Source organism: Taudactylus pleione, unplaced genomic scaffold (genome assembly GCF_031769625.1).
Source record: "Taudactylus pleione unplaced genomic scaffold, aTauple2 ptg000244l, whole genome shotgun sequence".
NCBI lineage: Eukaryota > Metazoa > Chordata > Amphibia > Anura > Myobatrachidae > Taudactylus > Taudactylus pleione.
Window position 1 is genome coordinate 13,852,070 of NW_028284646.1, and position 17,931 is coordinate 13,870,000.

At 43.7% G+C, this 17,931-nt stretch overlaps 1 protein-coding gene across 4 annotated transcripts in view; it reads right to left on the bottom strand.

The window, feature by feature from the left end:
* CCDC150 (coiled-coil domain containing 150) overlaps positions 1 to 17,931 on the bottom strand; it is a 183,867-nt gene that overhangs the window by 131,548 nt on the left and 34,388 nt on the right. For 3 of the 4 annotated variants that reach the window (XM_088479720.1, XM_088479723.1, XM_088479721.1), the window contains one exon: positions 10,824 to 10,940. In XM_088479720.1, coding sequence (XP_088335846.1) covers positions 10,824 to 10,940 — 117 coding nt within the window. Of the gene's footprint in view, positions 1 to 10,823; positions 10,941 to 12,559; positions 12,868 to 17,931 lie in introns of all 4 variants that reach the window. The other variant, XM_088479722.1, reaches the window with a different exon arrangement.

A 17,931-nucleotide genomic window follows, 5' to 3' on the forward strand; every position in this document is an offset into this window, starting at 1 on the left:
CTACTGTTTAATGTGAGCTGATGTTTACCTGTAGAGTTGCGTTAGTTACTCTTATGTGCAATATAGCTTTATACATTTTGTTTGATCATTAAGCCATTTCCCACTGGGTTGATATAGTGGCAACAACTCCATCTTGTGGAGTATTCAGGGTAGTGCATGTAGTCTTTTGTGACATTTTACAGATCCCTGGAATGCAATCCTCAGGTCCGTGCCTGTTGCTCTGCTGATATACTGTAGTCAGTGGGTAATTTGTTGTATAAGATCACGTAGTATCTGAGCCACAGTATATTTACTGCAAATAGTCTTGCTACCTGCTGGTAGTTTACTATGTAGATTTTTGTAATAATTGTGGGGTGCTACTTTTAGGAGCTATTGAAATGTTATATTAATGATAATGCAAACCCTTCCAGGTGATCATTTACCAATAATTCGCTTAGGTGACTAGAACTAGTTGTTATTCTCTTGCAGTCTGAAGGGTATGGGCAGATTTGTTGATAAAATCATGCCCCCCAAACAACCTAACGCACCAAATAAGATTGGTAAGGCAAAAGGTTCTTCCCAGAAATCAGGGCCACCTTCGCCATCTCTCTCTGAATCTGGGTCCTCAGAAGTCCCACCCGATAAGACCACCCCTTTGACGGCACGGGAAATATCAGATTTTATGATGCCTCTTATGGACAAGCGGTTTGAGGATCTCCAAAAGCGCTTAGAATCTGGTCTAGCTAGAATCGATTCTCATGCATCGCGCATTGTAGCGTTGGAGACGAGAGTGAGCGATGCAGAAGATCATATGCAGGTCTGTCAGTCTGGAGTAGATTCTCATGATAGATTAATTAAACAAATGCAAGATAAAATTGATGACCTTGAGAATCGGTCCAGACGCAATAACTTGCGTTTTATAGGCATTCCAGAGTCAGTATCTGGAGTAGATTTAATGTCATTTTTAACAACCGATCTCCTAAACGCTCTGGAATTAGATGCTGATATAGAAGTTCCGTATATTGAAAGAGCCCATAGACTAGGAATTGAACAGGAGGGAGCAAGAAGGAGATCCCGACCAGTTTTGGCGAGATATCTAGATTTTAGAACAAAAGAAAAAATTCTGGCCGCCTATCGTAAAAAGAAGGAACTGCTAATAAATGGCAACAAAATTTTAATATTTCAAGATTTTTCGACTACTGTCACCCAAAAGCGAAAGGAATTTTTTAGAGATTTGCACTTTTCTTTTTAATAAAAAGGTGAGATTTGCTTTGCTTTATCCAGCCAGGTTGAGGGTGATGGAAGGTGGTACCACACTCTTTTTCACCAACCCAGAAAAGGCAAGGGTACATTTTATGGATCCAAGGTCACCTTCCAAATCCCCTCGCTGAGACATTTATTACTGGTTAATGTTAGCTCTATAAGTAGGGGTTACTACATCTGGATGGGGAGTGTTATGTCCTATACTCCTGGGGTTTAGCGGCCCCATTTAAATTAAACTATATTAAGTTATGTTTATTGTTATATATGCATGCGCACCTCTATTGATGGTGTCCACCTTCAGTTTAAGTTTAGTAGGAAAAGTTGAAAATGGTGAATTGAGATGTTGTGTATCACATAAGTTATGTCTTCAACCAGGGCCGGTTCTATAATTACGCATGGTACGCGGCCGCGTAGGGCACCACATAGTGAATGGCGCCGCGGCCGCGACCATGCTGATATATTACTTAAACAATACAGCCAGCAGCGAGGCAGCTGCACCGCGGTTGTATTAATGGGCGGCCGTCCGATTGCTCGTGTGGGGCGACGTGACGTCATGACGTCACGTCGCAAGCACAAAGCGCTAACAGAGCAGGAGCGGCAGCGCGGTGGTGGAGAGTTGGACGGGTGCCGGCAGCTTTCCACAATCCCTGTCAGTGTCTCCTTAGTCCTCCCCCCGCACGGGCAGACTGATTCATAAACACACTGCCGGCAGCTGCGATTAGAGCTCAGCTATCTGATCGGGCAGCAGGAAACCAGTGGGGGGGGGGGTGTTGAGGGTATTCCTCCTCCCTCCCTGTACGCTTAAAGCTTTATGCAACTTTCGAGCAGAAATATTGCTGTTGAGCAACCCCCTCAAGTGGCCCCCAGCAGTGACTGTTTGCAGCATCCCTCTGAAGCTGAAGTTCTGATGGAGAAAAGTTCGGAACTAAAGAGGAAAGCTGCTGCTGCTTCTCTGATCCAGTGTATGTACTGTGCTGTGTCATGTGTATGTATTATTGTGCATGTGTGTGATTAAATACATGTGTGTATTATGTGTCACATGTAAGCAATGTGATTATTAAATACATATATATTACCCTAAACATATTGAGGCATCAGACATCTTAAATGTCATTACTTTTAGTATGCTGCAAGATACTATGGCAAGGGAGGGAGTCAGTGGGTAAGCTTTTTGTGTGACAGCAGCAATGATCAGTGTGGGAAAATACATGATCTTTATTGCAATTGATATGTTATGTGTACAATATAAAGGCGAGGTATACTTATGCTAAGTACACACTACAGCAGTGATTCCCAAGCTCGGTCCTCAAGGCACACTAATGGTGTGCTTTGAGGACGATATTACTGGACGATATTACTGAGCGATTGCACGATTACGACATCGTAATCGTGCAATCGCTCAGTAATCGCGCACTTTTATGTTGGAAACGACCAGCGATGCGCACTCCCGCTGATCATTTCCGACATTGTCCATCGCCTGAACATGCAGCACAATCTGACGATAACAACCGATTGGCATGTTCAGGAATGATGGACAGTGCCTGCACTGAACGACTGATCATTCAGTGCAGACACTACAGGGGATCAGGAACGACGGTATGATTACGATGTCGTAATCGTACTGTCTTTCCTGATCGCCTAGTGTGTACGCACCTTAACAGTCCTAGTTTTAGTGATATTCATGCTTGAGCACAGATGGTTAAATCAAAATAACTGAGGTACTACTTAACACACCTGTACTCAAGTATGGTTATCTTTAAAACCTGGACTGTTAGTGTGCCTTGAGGATCGTGGTTGGGAACCCCTGCTGTAGATTATGTCATCCGATCTGGGCACATCGGGCAATGTGTACCCTATATGTTGCGGACGATGCGCGCTCCCGCATGTCGTCAGCAACATCCTATGCTGGGTACTCAGCTGATGTGTCGTGTGGTGGGACTTGACAGGGGTCCCGTCATCAGCATGTGCGTGTACACTTGCCGATACCAGGAACGACGGTGTGACAGCAGGGGCCAGGCTGCATTCCGCAGCATGGCCCCGCTGACAATATCACCCGTCGGACCTGTATGCCAGCCACACAACACATTGGCTGAGTACACATTAAGTGTGTACCCAGCATAAATTTGAGTTTCCCACGTGAAAAATCCAGGGTTCCATGTATGAGTCTGTTAAGTCCCACCCTCCTGTTGCTTTATTTATCTTGAATGCCAGTCAATGCCGCATGAATAAAGTACAAATGCTATCAATACTAAATTTTGTGCACCATTTGGAACTGCTTTGATTGCAGATGAATTTAAATATGATTACAAATAATTTGGATAAACAGGTTTACCTTGAGATTAATTTAGTATTAAACTAAATAGGGACAAAATATGACACTTTGGCCCTGATTCAGAGCCGGACTCTCTGACCAGAGCGCTCGCTCTGAATCAGGGCCCACCTCCATTAATATGGCGCGTCCTCCTGGACGCTCGTATAGCTGTGGGTCACCACCCACAGCATATACGAGCGTGCAACAAGACGGTCGCGATGGTCTTGACCATCGCGACCATCGGACTTGTGAGTGAAACCCTGTGGTCGGGTTTCTCAACCGCAAGGCCAGGAGTGATTTTGGCTCTATCAGAGCCAAAATCACTCCCACTGACATCACTAGTGATGTCAGTGGGGCCGGCTTCAGACGGTAGGCGTTCCCATAGGAACGCCTTCGTCTGGCAGGCACGCCCACCAAAGGGGGTGTGCTGTCACTCACCATCGACAGCACGCCCCCTTTGATGAGAGACTCCGAGCGAAGGAAAGTCCTTCACACGCCGGGTCTCGCACATGCGCACGACGGAGCTCCCTACATCGTGCGCATGCGCAGTGGGGAACATCGACCCACTTGCGAGCGTACTGCCGCTCGCGAGTGGGTCTGAATGACCCCCTTTGTCTTTCATGTCATCAATATTATCCTGTTCAAAATGACCTGTAGACACGTTTTGTCTCCTGTGGGATTGTTACCAGGAGCTGGTTGGGCCACCGGGAGAATGGGGCACTTGCCGCTGAGTTGTACCCCTCTCTTACCAGTGCCCCGCCCCCCACACAGTGACAGCATTGCAGCCATGCTTAGGGCACTGCCAATCACTGAGCTGTGCCTGCATCCTCACTTTAGCAGTGACAGGCAGTCTGCATTGGCTCAGTGTACTACACACACTGACCACTCAAGCTGCTAGGGTAGAGGGGATGGGCATGGTGGCATGTCAGGAGGAGTGGCTGCAACACTGCTGACATGCTCTCTGATATTTACTTATTGCTGTGACTAAAGTAAGGAGGGTGATAGAGGAGAGGAGGCGCTGGAGTGCAAGGTAATGAACAGGGTGAGGAAGAAGAGGCGCTGGAGTGTGAGGGAAGGAGCAGGGTAATGGAGAAGAGGAGAGGCTGAAGTGTGAGGGAAGGAGCAGGGTAATGGAGAAGAGGAGAGGCTGAAGTGTGAGGGAAGGAGCAGGGTAATGGAGAAGAGGAGAGGCTGGAGTGTGAGGGAAGGAGCAGGGTAATGGAGAAGAGGAGAGGCTGGAGTGTGAGGGAAGGAGCAGGGTAATGGAGTAGAGGAGAGGCTGGAGTGTGAGGAAGGAGCAGGGTAATGGAGAAGAGGAGAGGCTGGAGTGTGAGGGAAGGAGCAGGGTAATGGAGAAGAGGAGAGGCTGGAGTGTGAGGGAAGGAGCAGGGTAATGGAGAAGAGGAGAGGCTGGAGTGTGAGGGAAGGAGCAGGGTAATGGAGAAGAGGAGAGGCTGGAGTGTGAGGGAAGGAGCAGGGTAATGGAGAAGAGGAGAGGCTGGAGTGTGAGGGAAGGAGCAGGGTAATGGAGAAGAGGAGAGGCTGGAGTGTGAGGGAAGGAGCAGGGTAATGGAGAAGAGGAGAGGCTGGAGTGTGAGGGAAGGAGCAGGGTAATGGAGAAGAGGAGAGGCTGAAGTGTGAGGGAAGGAGCAGGGTAATGGAGAAGAGGAGAGGCTGGAGTGTGAGGGAAGGAGCATGGTGATGGAGAAGAGGAGAGGCTGGAGTGTGAGGGAAGGAGCAGGGTGATGGAGAAGAGGAGAGGCTGGAGTGTGAGGGAAGGAGCAGGGTGATGGAGAAGAGGAGAGGCTGGAGTGTGAGGGAAGGAGCAGGGTGATGGAGAAGAGGAGAGGCTGGAGTGTGAGGGAAGGAGCAGGGTGATGGAGAAGAGGAGAGGCTGGAGTGTGAGGGAAGGAGCAGGGTGATGGAGAAGAGGAGAGGTTGGAGTGTGAGGGAAGAAGCATGGTGATGGAGAAGAGGAGAGGCTGGAGTGTGACGGAAGGAGCAGGGTGATGTATGAGACTTCAGCCTAGCATGCCAGGACTTGCATGTGTGCCAACCCTCCCTATTGGTGCATAGCCTGACCAATCATGGGCAACTTTGAGATGCACCCAGTGTAGTGGTACTGTAGCATTGACAGAAATTAGAGGAGTAGAGGAGCCGGAAGGGAGCAGTCACCAGCACTGTAAAGAATATGGAAGGCACATAGGACAGAGTTTGAAGTTAAGACTAATAATAAATTATAATAAGTATGATCCTGCACTGACTTCAAGAGTTGGTGTTTTAGGGTAGATGGGAGTGTGTGTGTAGGGGTGTGCGAGTCGCAGGGCTATAGGGTTCATTGTATTGTTAGTATAATGGACACTTATGACCTTAGCCGCTCATATCAGCATTAATTACTTTTCCAATATTTTATCTAAATCACACAATAAGGGGTGCTAAAATCCATATTCGCTTACCAAAAAATCTAGGCTTGGGCCGGCCCTGTCTTCAACAATTGAGACTAAGAATAAGAGATAAACCTAATCAAGTTTTCAAAAATCTTTGTTATTTTATTGATGTATTTTGAATGTGATAATTTGAAGTCTGGAGAGAGAGAGAGGGCCAGTCTAGATGAGAGGGGAATTGTGTCGGATTCTTCGTGCGTGTGTTGGGTGAGTAGCCTTGCCGTCAGTTTCAAGTGAACAAGTAGCCACACTTCCCCCTAAAACCATGCAGTTTATTTCTTGGAATGTAGGGGGTTTAAATACCCCCGTCAAGCGGAAAAGGGTCCTCACTCACCTTAAACGATTTAAACCAGATGTCATATTCTTACAAGAAACTCACTGGCTTACATCTGCAGAACATACCTTAAAAGCTAATTGGTTGGGCTCTTGTTATTCAGCTTCTTACAAAATAATTATAGTCTAGAGGAGTGGCCATACTTTTTCGAAAGGATTTACCAATCTCTATATTGTCCCAAACTGCTGACCCAGAAGGAAGATACCTAATCCTAGATGTTGAAATATACCAGACCGCATATACTCTAGTGAATGTTTATGCCCCAAATGTTAATACCCATCTGTACATCCAGGACTTAGGCCATGTGCTTCAAGGTAGGCTTACTCATCCGCTCATAATGGGGGGGGACTTCAATATGGTGGAAGACCCCTCACTTGACAAATCACCAGGGTCACAGAGATCTCAGACTTCGAATAATCGACTACTCACTACATTTAGACATAATCTTAATATATCCGACCCGTGGCGACTATTGAACCCCACTGACAAAACACATACTTATTTATCCATGGTTCATGGATCACTGTCAAGAATTGATAAAATATTGATCTCTGATGGCTTGATGTCTGAAATACAGGGTGTAGATATACATGATATACTTGTTTCAGATCATGCCCCTGTTACACTGGCTCTTTCCCATCCGCACATGAAACAGGTGGATTATGTTTGGCGATTTCCACATTATCTGGCCCAGTCTGATGAGTTTAAAACATACCTTATTCACCACTGGACAAACTACGTGGATGATAATTTGTCATCTTGGGACGACCCTATTCTTTTTTGGCGGGCTTCAAAGGCTGTAATGAGGGGTCATATTATAAACTATGTGGCACGCAAGCGTCGAGAGGCTAGGGTGGAATACAGGGCTTTGAGGGATGTGGTAAAGGACACCTTTCAACAATATACTAATGATCCTTCACCTGAAAAAATGAATCATTACAAACAAGCCAGGCAGTTATTAGAAACCTATCTGCTAACACAGGCGAAACATTCAATAGAGTATATTAAAAACAAATATTACCGTTGGGGGAACAAGGCAGGCAAACTGTTAGCAAATTTATCTAAACCCTACAGACAACGCCATACAATTACTACATTGACAAATACTACTACAGGAGACAATCACTGACTCCACAGAAATTGTTAATCAATTTCTATCTTATTTTGAAGAGATGTTCCGCTCCGCATCTATTGATGGGGCACTTCAGTCCACCCTGCTTACTGATGATGTCTTACCTAAGCTAACTGTGGAGCAGAGGGAGGCGTTAGCGGGGAGCATTACTATGGAAGAAATTAATAAAGCCATAACGTTGCTCCCTACTGGCAAATCCCCTGGGCCGGATGGTTTTTCAGGCGAATACTATCGAATATTACAAACACACATATCCCCAACATTGTTAGAATTATACAAAACAATACATGATAATAACACACCATATGATACATTTAATGAGGCGCACACAATTCTGCTGCCAAAGCCGGACAAGGACCCAAATTTGATGTCATCTTATAGGCCTATTAGTCTCTTGAATGTTGACTTTAAGCTTTTGGCTAAGATCATGGCGTTAAGACTCCAAACAATTTTACCTCACATAGTGACAGAACATCAAACAGGGTTCGTACAAGGGCGACATGCAGTGAAGGCTATAAGGACAGCAATTGCAGCAGTAGTGGCGTCGGCGGGAACATCGGGAGTTGAGAATATGTTATTAAGTTTGGATATTCAGAGAGCCTTTGACATGGTCTTGTGGCCATACTTGTTTGTGGTGCTGGAGAGAAGAGCCTTTGGAACAAATTTTGTTGAGCTGGTACGGTATTTTTATTTTAATCCGTCAACATCATTACTAGTTAATGACATAGTAGGTCCCCGCTTTTATCTGGAAAGGGGCACCCGTCAGGGATGTCCTCTATCACCGTTGTTATTTAATTTGGCATTAGATCCTCTTCTTAGAATTTTTCAGACTTGGCAAGAATTTAAGGGTATATCTGTGGGCAGACAAGAATTAAAAATTTCTGCGTTCGCGGATGATATTCTTCTTTATATAGGTAATCCTGAACAATCTTTGCCCCTTCTATTACATAAATTGGAATATTTTGGTCAAATATCTGGTCTATACATAAATATGACTAAGTCAATAGCTATGTGTTTTAACAATTCTGCTAGACCTCCTAGGTGGGCCTCTCAATATCCCCTACAATGGTCTAAACAATATATACCATACCTAGGAATATTATTACCACACAATATCTATGATCTCTATAGACTGAATATCACAAGAGCGATAAATAGATTGAGTGCAGATATTAGGGGGTGGGAACGTCTTCCTTTATCATTTTTGGGACGAGCTAATTTACTAAAGAAGGTGGCTATCCCCCGTTTAATGTATCCTTTGCAGTCTCTCCCTGTTCTTTTAACAAAAGCTGACACACTTAAAATTAATAGGCTGATACGTCAATTTATTTGGAAGGGTGGCAGAGCTAGAATAGCCTTACGGCAACTATGCCAACCTAGAAGTAATGGGGGAATAAATTTTCCAGATATCACTGTTTATAATCAGGCGGCACTTTTGCGACATTTACGTGATTGGTTGCATCAGTCCTCCATATATACTAATGTACAAGTGGAACAAAGCTTCCTATTAGAAAGTGATCTAATAAGTTTTCTTCATCAACATGAACAAGAGATATCTGACATATATAAATCAAATCCATTACTATGGACAACTCGAAAGATGTGGCACATTTTACGACATAAGGCTGGATTAAATGCTTACTACACTCTTCACCTTCCACTAATCCGTAATCCTAGTTTCCTTGGTGGCATGGCTGCTCACCCTTTCACATTATGGCGTCTGGCGGGTATAACCAATTTGAAATCGCTGGTTTCAGTTCAGGAAAAACGTATGCTCACATACACGGAAGTCTCAAATAATTTCCCAATGATAAACCCTTATCCATTGGCATTTCTGCAAGTGCGTTCCTATCTTACACACGTTCTGCAATATTTTTCCAATAAGGATTGGGACAATACGTTAGACACATTTCTGTCGTATCAGGTACCACACCGTAGAGCTATCTCAATCCATTATAATTTTTTAAGAGATATAATTGATCATTCTACAATTTCCAGAGGTGTGGCTAAATGGCTAACTTATTTCCCAAATTTGACGATTCCAAGGCTAGAAAAGGCATTGGAGTTCTCTAGAAGAACTTTGCCAGCCAGTATGTATACTGAACTCTTTATAAATGTTTATCATAATGTCTATCTGTCCCCCATTAGACGGTTCAAAATGGGTTCATCTAATAATCATCTATGTCCACGATGCCAACAGGAGGAAGCGGACAATTTTCATTGTCTATGGGCGTGCCCAATAGTTAAAAATTTTTGGCATCAGATAAGAAGAATTGCAGAAAAAATCTTTGTAAACTATGTTCCATTTACTCCTGAGTGGGCGATATTGGGGTTTTTTGATCCGGAACAGCGTATGACCTTAGATAGTAAGAAATTACTGTTGATTATGAGCGCAGCAGGTAGGAAAACCATACTGCAGGGTTGGTTGGATAGCTCTCCCCCCCAATGGTCCCTATTCATGACAAAATTGTATTTTATTTTTAAAATGGATTGGGTAGAGACGTTGACACAAAAAGAAAAAAAGGTGGAACGTTTCTTTTCATTATGGGAAATATACATAGACACACTCCCAGTTACTACAAGGAAACAAATACACCACAGTTTGAAAAATACCACATGGTATCTCACAAGACTGGCGGTAGATGATCCTCCTATTAATATTATTTAGAAAGAAGATTTGGTTTGCTCTCTCTCTGGTTTAATAATTTTGTAATGGTTTGTCAAAATAGAAGTATAAATGTAAAGGATAAAATTGAAGACTTGTTTATAATTTGAAAGATGTCTCCGCAAAATGATCAATGTGATTTTATGTTGGATGTTGTGATACATATTGTCTCAATAAAAATTTATTGAAAAAAAAAAAAAAAAAAAAAGATATATATTAGGGACCGCCGACACTGACCTCACAACTGGGCAGGCAAATTTAAATGCCCACCCAGTTGTGATGCCTGGCCAGACATATTGAGCAGTCGATTGGCAAGTGTGCATAGCTTACTAAATCAGCCGCATCAATAAACAGTCAGCCACTGGGTTGGACAAATGTGTACCCCAGCTTAAGGATCGAAAGATAATAGATTATCAATACTCTGCTTTTAATGTATTTGACACCTTGCATACATTTGTTCTACTTAATCCTGTACACCTAAATCAGATTGGAGCTACTTACTCTGCATTTCCAGCTTCTGACACCTTGGTTCTACCTCCTGTAGTTTATCCCTCACTTCCTGTCTATCTCTGTACACAGTGAGGCAGTAAAGCTGGAAGTCCTGTACCTGCAAATTATTCACAGCTAGAAATGTGTTATGTCTAAGACTGTATATCTCACAGCTTTGTGATGATAAAACAGAATATACTGCTCACATCTGTTCGCTCTTCTTCAACAACTTTTGTCATGTCCTGCACTGTAAGCAACAGGGCATCCTGCTCCTCCTCAAGCCAATGCCGCAGAGCAGCCTCTTGTGATAGCTTCTCTTGTAACTGCGGAGAAATAATTATACCTCAATTAATAAAAGCTATGTTCTCAGAAAGAGACTTTCCATTGCCTCCAATACCACAATATATTATTGTAAAGCACTGACATTATATTCATAACTTCATATTCTTTTGAGGATCATTTTCAAAATACTGTTAAATAAATGCAACAAGGGAAATGTATCACATCATAGGAATTCAATCACATTTACATGATATATCTTTCTTTGCGATGGTGACTTATAGTGAAACTCTGATTTTTATTGTACAGTGATTAATAGTTATCCTTATTAAAATTTCCATCATCAACGCGCTCTCTTTGAATTTTGCCTACGTGAAAACACCTAGATGCGCTCTTTCAGTCGAAAAAAGGAGGTGCACTTAGCATGCTCTGGATCTAGTTGTATGCAAAAATGGAGAAATGTAGAGTCATACGCATTCCGAGTGCAAGATACGCTATATGCTCCGCAAACAGGTCAAACGTTAAGCTCTGTATCAGACCCAATGGAGCAGATTCAATTAGTCATGAGCATACTCCAGAATGGCTTCTCAAGGCTTTGTGGAAAAAAAAAGTGTCTTGTTGATTTCCTGCTCCCCACCTATGGGAGGTGCAAGTAGATATCAACTGCTATTACTGCATGTTATATGCCGAGCGTCCGCATACAATGAAGTTCTAAAAGAAAAATAATAAAATAGCTGTGAAGATACCAACATTCCTTGCCCAGCAAATGTTATTTATTGGGATAAAGTAGTAATGTACAGGAAAAAGAAAATGCAGGTGCACAACTCCCAGCCCGATTTTAATATGACAAATGAGCCCTGCACTACCTGTGCCCTGCTGAAACAGCCTGCCAGGTGTGCAGGGTGCCATCCCCACCCGCGGGTCTCAGTGTCCTGCAGGGGGAAATATTGCGGTGCAGCACTCACTGCTGGTGAATAGATGCCATACACATGCGCACAGCATCTATTTACAGTGAGGAGAGCGCTTTGGGGCAGACCATCATGTTTGTAAGTGCTGGGTACGCCCCCAAAAGGGGGTGCATCATAATAATAAGTCTATCTTCTGCTAGCCATCTTGTCGACCCGGAGGGTGTCGGATTTGAGCGTCCTATCATGTCGCTCCCCGTTTCCAAGGTGCTATCCCGCTTCCACATAAATCAAGAGATTGTGGTACCGGCTTTCCAGACTGCGGATTATTCTCAGCCAGAAGATTCCTGGGATGTGGTAAGGGCTCTCCGGCTTCATGTCAAACTGACCAGGGAGATTCGCAATTCGGATTCTCTGTTAGTCTTATATGACTTTCATGAGAGGGACTGGCCGGCTATTAATCAGACCTTGGCTTCGCTGCACCATTCGCCAGGTTTACTCCTTAACAAACCTTCCCATCTCTGCCAATTCCACCCAGTCAGTGGGTGCAGCGCGCTGTGGGGCTTCTGCAAAACAGCCATGTAGTTGTCTGCTCATATTTTCAGCCGCTTTTACATCCTCGAGTGTCACCTTTGGGTGTTCTGTGCTCACTGCAGCTCAGGAGTGTCCCCACCCATAGGGGACAGCTTTGGGAAATCCCAGTGTCATCCCTGTGCTCCTTGGTGGAGAAAGAAGAAAAGGAAATTTATGTTGCTTACCTGTTAAGTATCTTTCTTCGACTCCATTGGGGCACAGGGGGCCCACCCTGACGCACTTGACTGCTGAGGTGTGTTTTCTTGGTGACCTGCCCAGCTGTACTTCCATGGTTTGTATGGTTCTGTGTGCGATCGACATCCTTCTCTTCCTCCTCTGCCTCGCTCCTGTCGTGGGCTTGCAAACTAAACTGAAGTCCGGTGGCTGGGGGCAGGGTATAGAGGAGAGGAGCCTGGACTTGTGGATAATTTTAAGTAACTATTTGGTGCCATGACTCTCCTCTCCAGGCTATACCAGTGTCATCCCTGTGCCCCTATGGAGTCAAAGAAAGAAACTTAACAGCAAAGTAACATAAGTCTCCTTTGACCCCACGTGCAAAAAAAATATTAAGTATTTGCACCCCTTGCAGTGCAACATGGCTTATACAGGTACACAAGTACTTGCTACTTCTTATCTATTCCATAGTCTGAATCAGGCCCATAGTTTGTAAGTGACAATATGCCCTATCAATAGCTATGCTGTGGACCACTTAATGAAGGAAGACCGTGAGGACAGATTAAATGCTTTTAAAATGAAATGCACCTGTATGCATAATGCATGACATAATGGAAGATTAATTCCCTGGATTAAACTGACTGCTATTTACATGTGATGTAAAATGTTTTCCTCCCTATTAGGTTACCTTGGCAGCTTTATCTGTTGGAACTAATTGAATCGTAAAGCTTCCTGGTCATGTAGATATTGTATGAGAGTTGCTGCTCCCGGCCAGGAAGCTAAACGTCTAACCACCCATTAAAAGTCAATGATTATAGTAAATAGGCCTCTTCCTTGTAAGAAATTATCTGTGTTCGTCTGTGACAAACATAAAAAAGAAAATATACAGTATATGACGGCCATGGTACTCATTAGTGGTTTGTGAATCTGTTTAAATGCTCTGCAGTCTTGCAATATACATAACCATGTTATTTCTGATTACATTCCAAATATGTTGTATACAGTTAATAGGGTCCATTTCCTATACTATTCCATCTGTGGGTGCAAGACAGAGGAGAATTCTATTAGCCCGATAAATTATCAGAGGAGAAAAAGGAAGGAAACCTTGGGCTTTATCGCCAGAGGCTATTCAATTTGGCTCCATTTTCTCCTGATTCCTGTTTTAACATACGCCAACTCGTTAATTTAATGTGCCGTAAGTGGCTGTTATCCCCGATCACAGCATACTTATCAGGGATTTATTTTTGGGTCTTATGAGACTTGAAAAGAAATCCTCATTAAGTGTTGCTAACTGAATAGTCCGAATCCATGAACTACTGCCGCCACTGGCTACACTGGTCACTGGCAAGCCCTAGTCCCCCGTCACCGGGCTTTGAACCGCACACCCTCATTTTAAACATAAGAGGTGCTACCATGCTGTCTACATATTAGAATGGCCACTATTATAGGTGTTAATTGTAGGTCTAGCACTGGGAAGGGCACCGGACTGTAAAAAGGGCACGTGCTTGAAAAGGAGGCGTGGCCACAAAACAGTTTTCCAAGTGAGCTAGCACAAATCAACTGTCTGTAAGGGCTCAAAGGGAGCCTAATGGAGAGCTCTGAGAAGCAGAGACAGGTCCCAGGGAGCCACAGGAGACACGAACGGTGGCTGAACACCCTGGAAAAAGGTTTGCACATCCGGGAGCAGTGCTATCTGCCTCTGAAAGAGAACGGACAAGGCCAAAACCTGGATCTTCAAAGATGAGAGCCGGTGGCCCAAATCCAGACCTGTCTGCATAAAGGAAAGGATACGGGATAGGTAGAAAGACCTGTGGTTAAAACCCCTAGTCGAACACCATGAAAAGTAGGTACGCCAAACCTGGTGGTAGATACACGACAAAGGCGGCTTCCTAGTCTGCAGCATGGTCTGAATGACCCTCCTGGAAAATCCTTTCACCCTTAGGATGATGTCTCAATAGCCACCCCATCAAAATGAGGCAAATCATATCCGGATGGAAAAAACAGACCTCGAGACAGAAGATACGGCCTCAGAGGAAGACACAGAGGTGCATCTACAGAAAAACCCAACAGATCTGTGCTGCCCTCCAGCTTGAAATTGCGGCGAGCCCGTGGAATCATTGAGATCGGAGGGAAACTGTAAATCAGAGGGCAGTTCGAAGGAACCGCCAGGGCATCTACCAGGAGAGCTTCTGGATCCCTGGTGGGAGCAGTATCTCGGCAAGTGATGATTGTGATGAGACACCATCATGTCTATGTCCGGCAGGTCCCAAAGGCAGATTAGTAGTTGGATTACATCTGGATGCAGTGCCCACTCACCTGCATGAATGTCCTGATGGCTTAGGAAGTCCACTTCCCAATTCTGAACTCCCGGGATGAAAACTACGGACAGTGCTGAAAGATGATGCTCCCCCAACTGTGAATTCGACTGACTTCCTGCATAGCTCCTTGACTGCGAGTGCCATCCTGGTAGTTTATGTAAGCCACTGCGGTTGCATTGTCCAACTGCATTGCCCGTCGGTGAAAAAAGTGCTGTGCCTGACAGAGCCCTGTATACAGCACAAAGTTCCAGGATGTTGATGGAAAGCTGGCTCTCCTGACCCGTCCAACGACCCTGAAAGGTTAGGTGACAGGTTACCACCTCCCACCGCTGAAGGCTTGCATCAGTGGTGACTAGGACCCAGTCCTGGATCCAAAAGGGGCGGCCCTTGTCCAGATGTGAGCGCTGAAGCCACTACAGTAGAGAGAGTAGAGATGTACCTCCTGGGGAAGAATAAGATTCTGTTTCTTGAGGTTCAGGCGAGACTTGATCCATCATTTTAGAATGACCCTTTGAAAAGGCCGGGAGCGGAACTGACCGTACTCCACCATGTCGAATGTTGAGACCAATGAACACAGAATCTGCATGCACGAGTGTATGGACACCCGATGCTGGCTGAGAAAGGTGTGTATTCTGGTTTGCAAGGTCAAGGTCTTGTCCAAAGGAAGGAACGAAAGGCTCTCTGAGCTCTGGAGTCCAACAAGGCTCACAGGTGTAGCATCTCTTAGGACTGAGTTAGCGGGGATGTCCACCAATTGATTATCCATCTGTGTGACTGTAGAAGCTCCACTGTCAGCTGGATGTGACCCATGAGAACTGTCGGAGACTGGGCCAGAAGAAGCAAGTCATCCAGGTAAGGCAAGATTCTGACGCCCCTGCGCTGAAGATGGGCTGCCATTACTGTCATGACCTTCATGAACACATGAGGGGCAATGGACAGACCAAAGGGTAACATCTGAAACTGATAATGGTTGGTTTGTACTGCAAACCTGAGGAAGTGTTGATAATTGACTCTCATAGGCATATGCTAATAGGCATCCTGGATATCAGACGATGGCATAAAGTCCCACCCCGACTAGAATGGTTGACTGCAGGCACTCCATGCGGAATTTGGGAATCCGTAAGAATTTGTTCAGGCGTTTTAAATTGAAAATAGGCCGAAAAGAGCAGTCAGACTTCTGTACCAAAAACAGATTGGCTTAAAAGGCCTAACCTTCTCTGGGACAGGGGAACAGGAATAATGACCCCTGGGGACACGAGAGAGCGAATAGACTCCTTTAGAGCTTAAGCCTTTTCTGGCTGAGTAGGAAGGCAGGTGGAGAAGAACCGGGAAGACAGACGCTTAGGTTCTAGAACTAAGAGGGAGATAGGAAAATCCCAACCCGTTTCACTGCGAGTTGGGGTACGACATATAACTTAACGGTGGATTATTTTTATTGAATTGGGGAACCATTTCGATTGGATCCATTCCCTAACAGGAATTTTTTGCATGTTTTCGTTTTGTCTTTCCGGTACAAATGGTATGGAGGACTCTGTAAAGCTTTGACCATCTACAAAAGAAGGCTACCCAATAACACGGGAAAAAGGAATAAGTAGTTCCTTATCTGGACACTTAAATACTGTCCAAATCACTTTACACTGGCGTTCCAGTGCCAGTGAAGTAAATAACAGTGCTAGGTGATACGGGAAAATTAAAAATATGTTTACCGTTTCAGGTTTATTTATATATTGTCCCAGACCGACAATATAGCTGTATATGATGTCGGAGGCCAAAGCTGCTTGGTGGCAGTGTTTAATAGCCAGCTGATGTGTGTTAGCATGTTCCCGGTAACTCCGTTCGTGTTGGTGGCCAGAGACACGCTGCAAAGAAACCACACTGTATGCACGCTGTGCCGTAAGTGCTGGAATTTGCCGTCACACTATATGTAAGCAGTCCTCCCCGCAGAATCAATTCCAATTGTTTGAAAGCGCTCAAGGTCTGTCCCCTTCGGGAATAACATAATAGTTTGCTATGGAGTCACCTTATTAGCATTAGAGCTCAGATAAATCCGTAATCAACGCGTTTCGTTCCTTACTGGCTGGGAACTTTTTCAAGATTGAATTTAGGAGCTCCTTTCCTCGGCTTTTATCCTCCATCTCTAATTTGATCATTGGTTTTTGTTTAATTAATTAGTCACATCACACCCATAGCCTCTCTATATAGAAAATCTTATTCAATACACACCAATAGATAAAAATCAATGAATAAAAATAAACCATAATAATGTTGCTGGTATAAAAATCTTATACGTTTGTATTATCGTAGAGAAAACTCTTATGTATAACACTAAGAGTTCTCATACCATTTTTATAATTTTTAGTAAATAATTTAGTAAATAAACTCGATATTGAGCCTACAACTAAATTCTATGATCTCCTTAGATTTTAAAGTAAATTGGCTAATATATAGATCTTATAGTAAACATACAGTAGGAGACAAAAATTAAGAAAGTGAGAAATTATGATTAATGAGATATTTAATTTTCCAAACAGGGATTAGAAATCAGATCTGAAATAAAGACTAACATTAATAGTATAAAGTTAATTATGTAGCCCCCATATATTGAGGCTCATTCCCTGATACATATAAGTGTATATTATAATTATATATATATATATATATATATATATATATATATATATATATATATATATATATATATATATATATATATATATATATATATATATATATATACATACACATATATATACCAACCACATAATGTCCACACTCACGTCTAATTAAAATACAATGCTGGGGTAGCTATCCAAAGCAAGGAAAAAACCTTGCCAAAAGACAATCTCCAAAAAATGAGTGTGCACTCACCAGGCTTCAAGAAATGTTCATAAAATATTGATTTTATTTAGATCTTCATAAAACGTACAGCCATCTGGAGCTATACGCAAACATTAGCATGTAGTAGCATCGGACCCAGTTTTGAAGGGATGTGTTCCTGAGAAACCCCTAATGAGTTTTAGGAGGGGACGAAATCTAAAGGATATCCTGATGTGGCCGGATCGTCC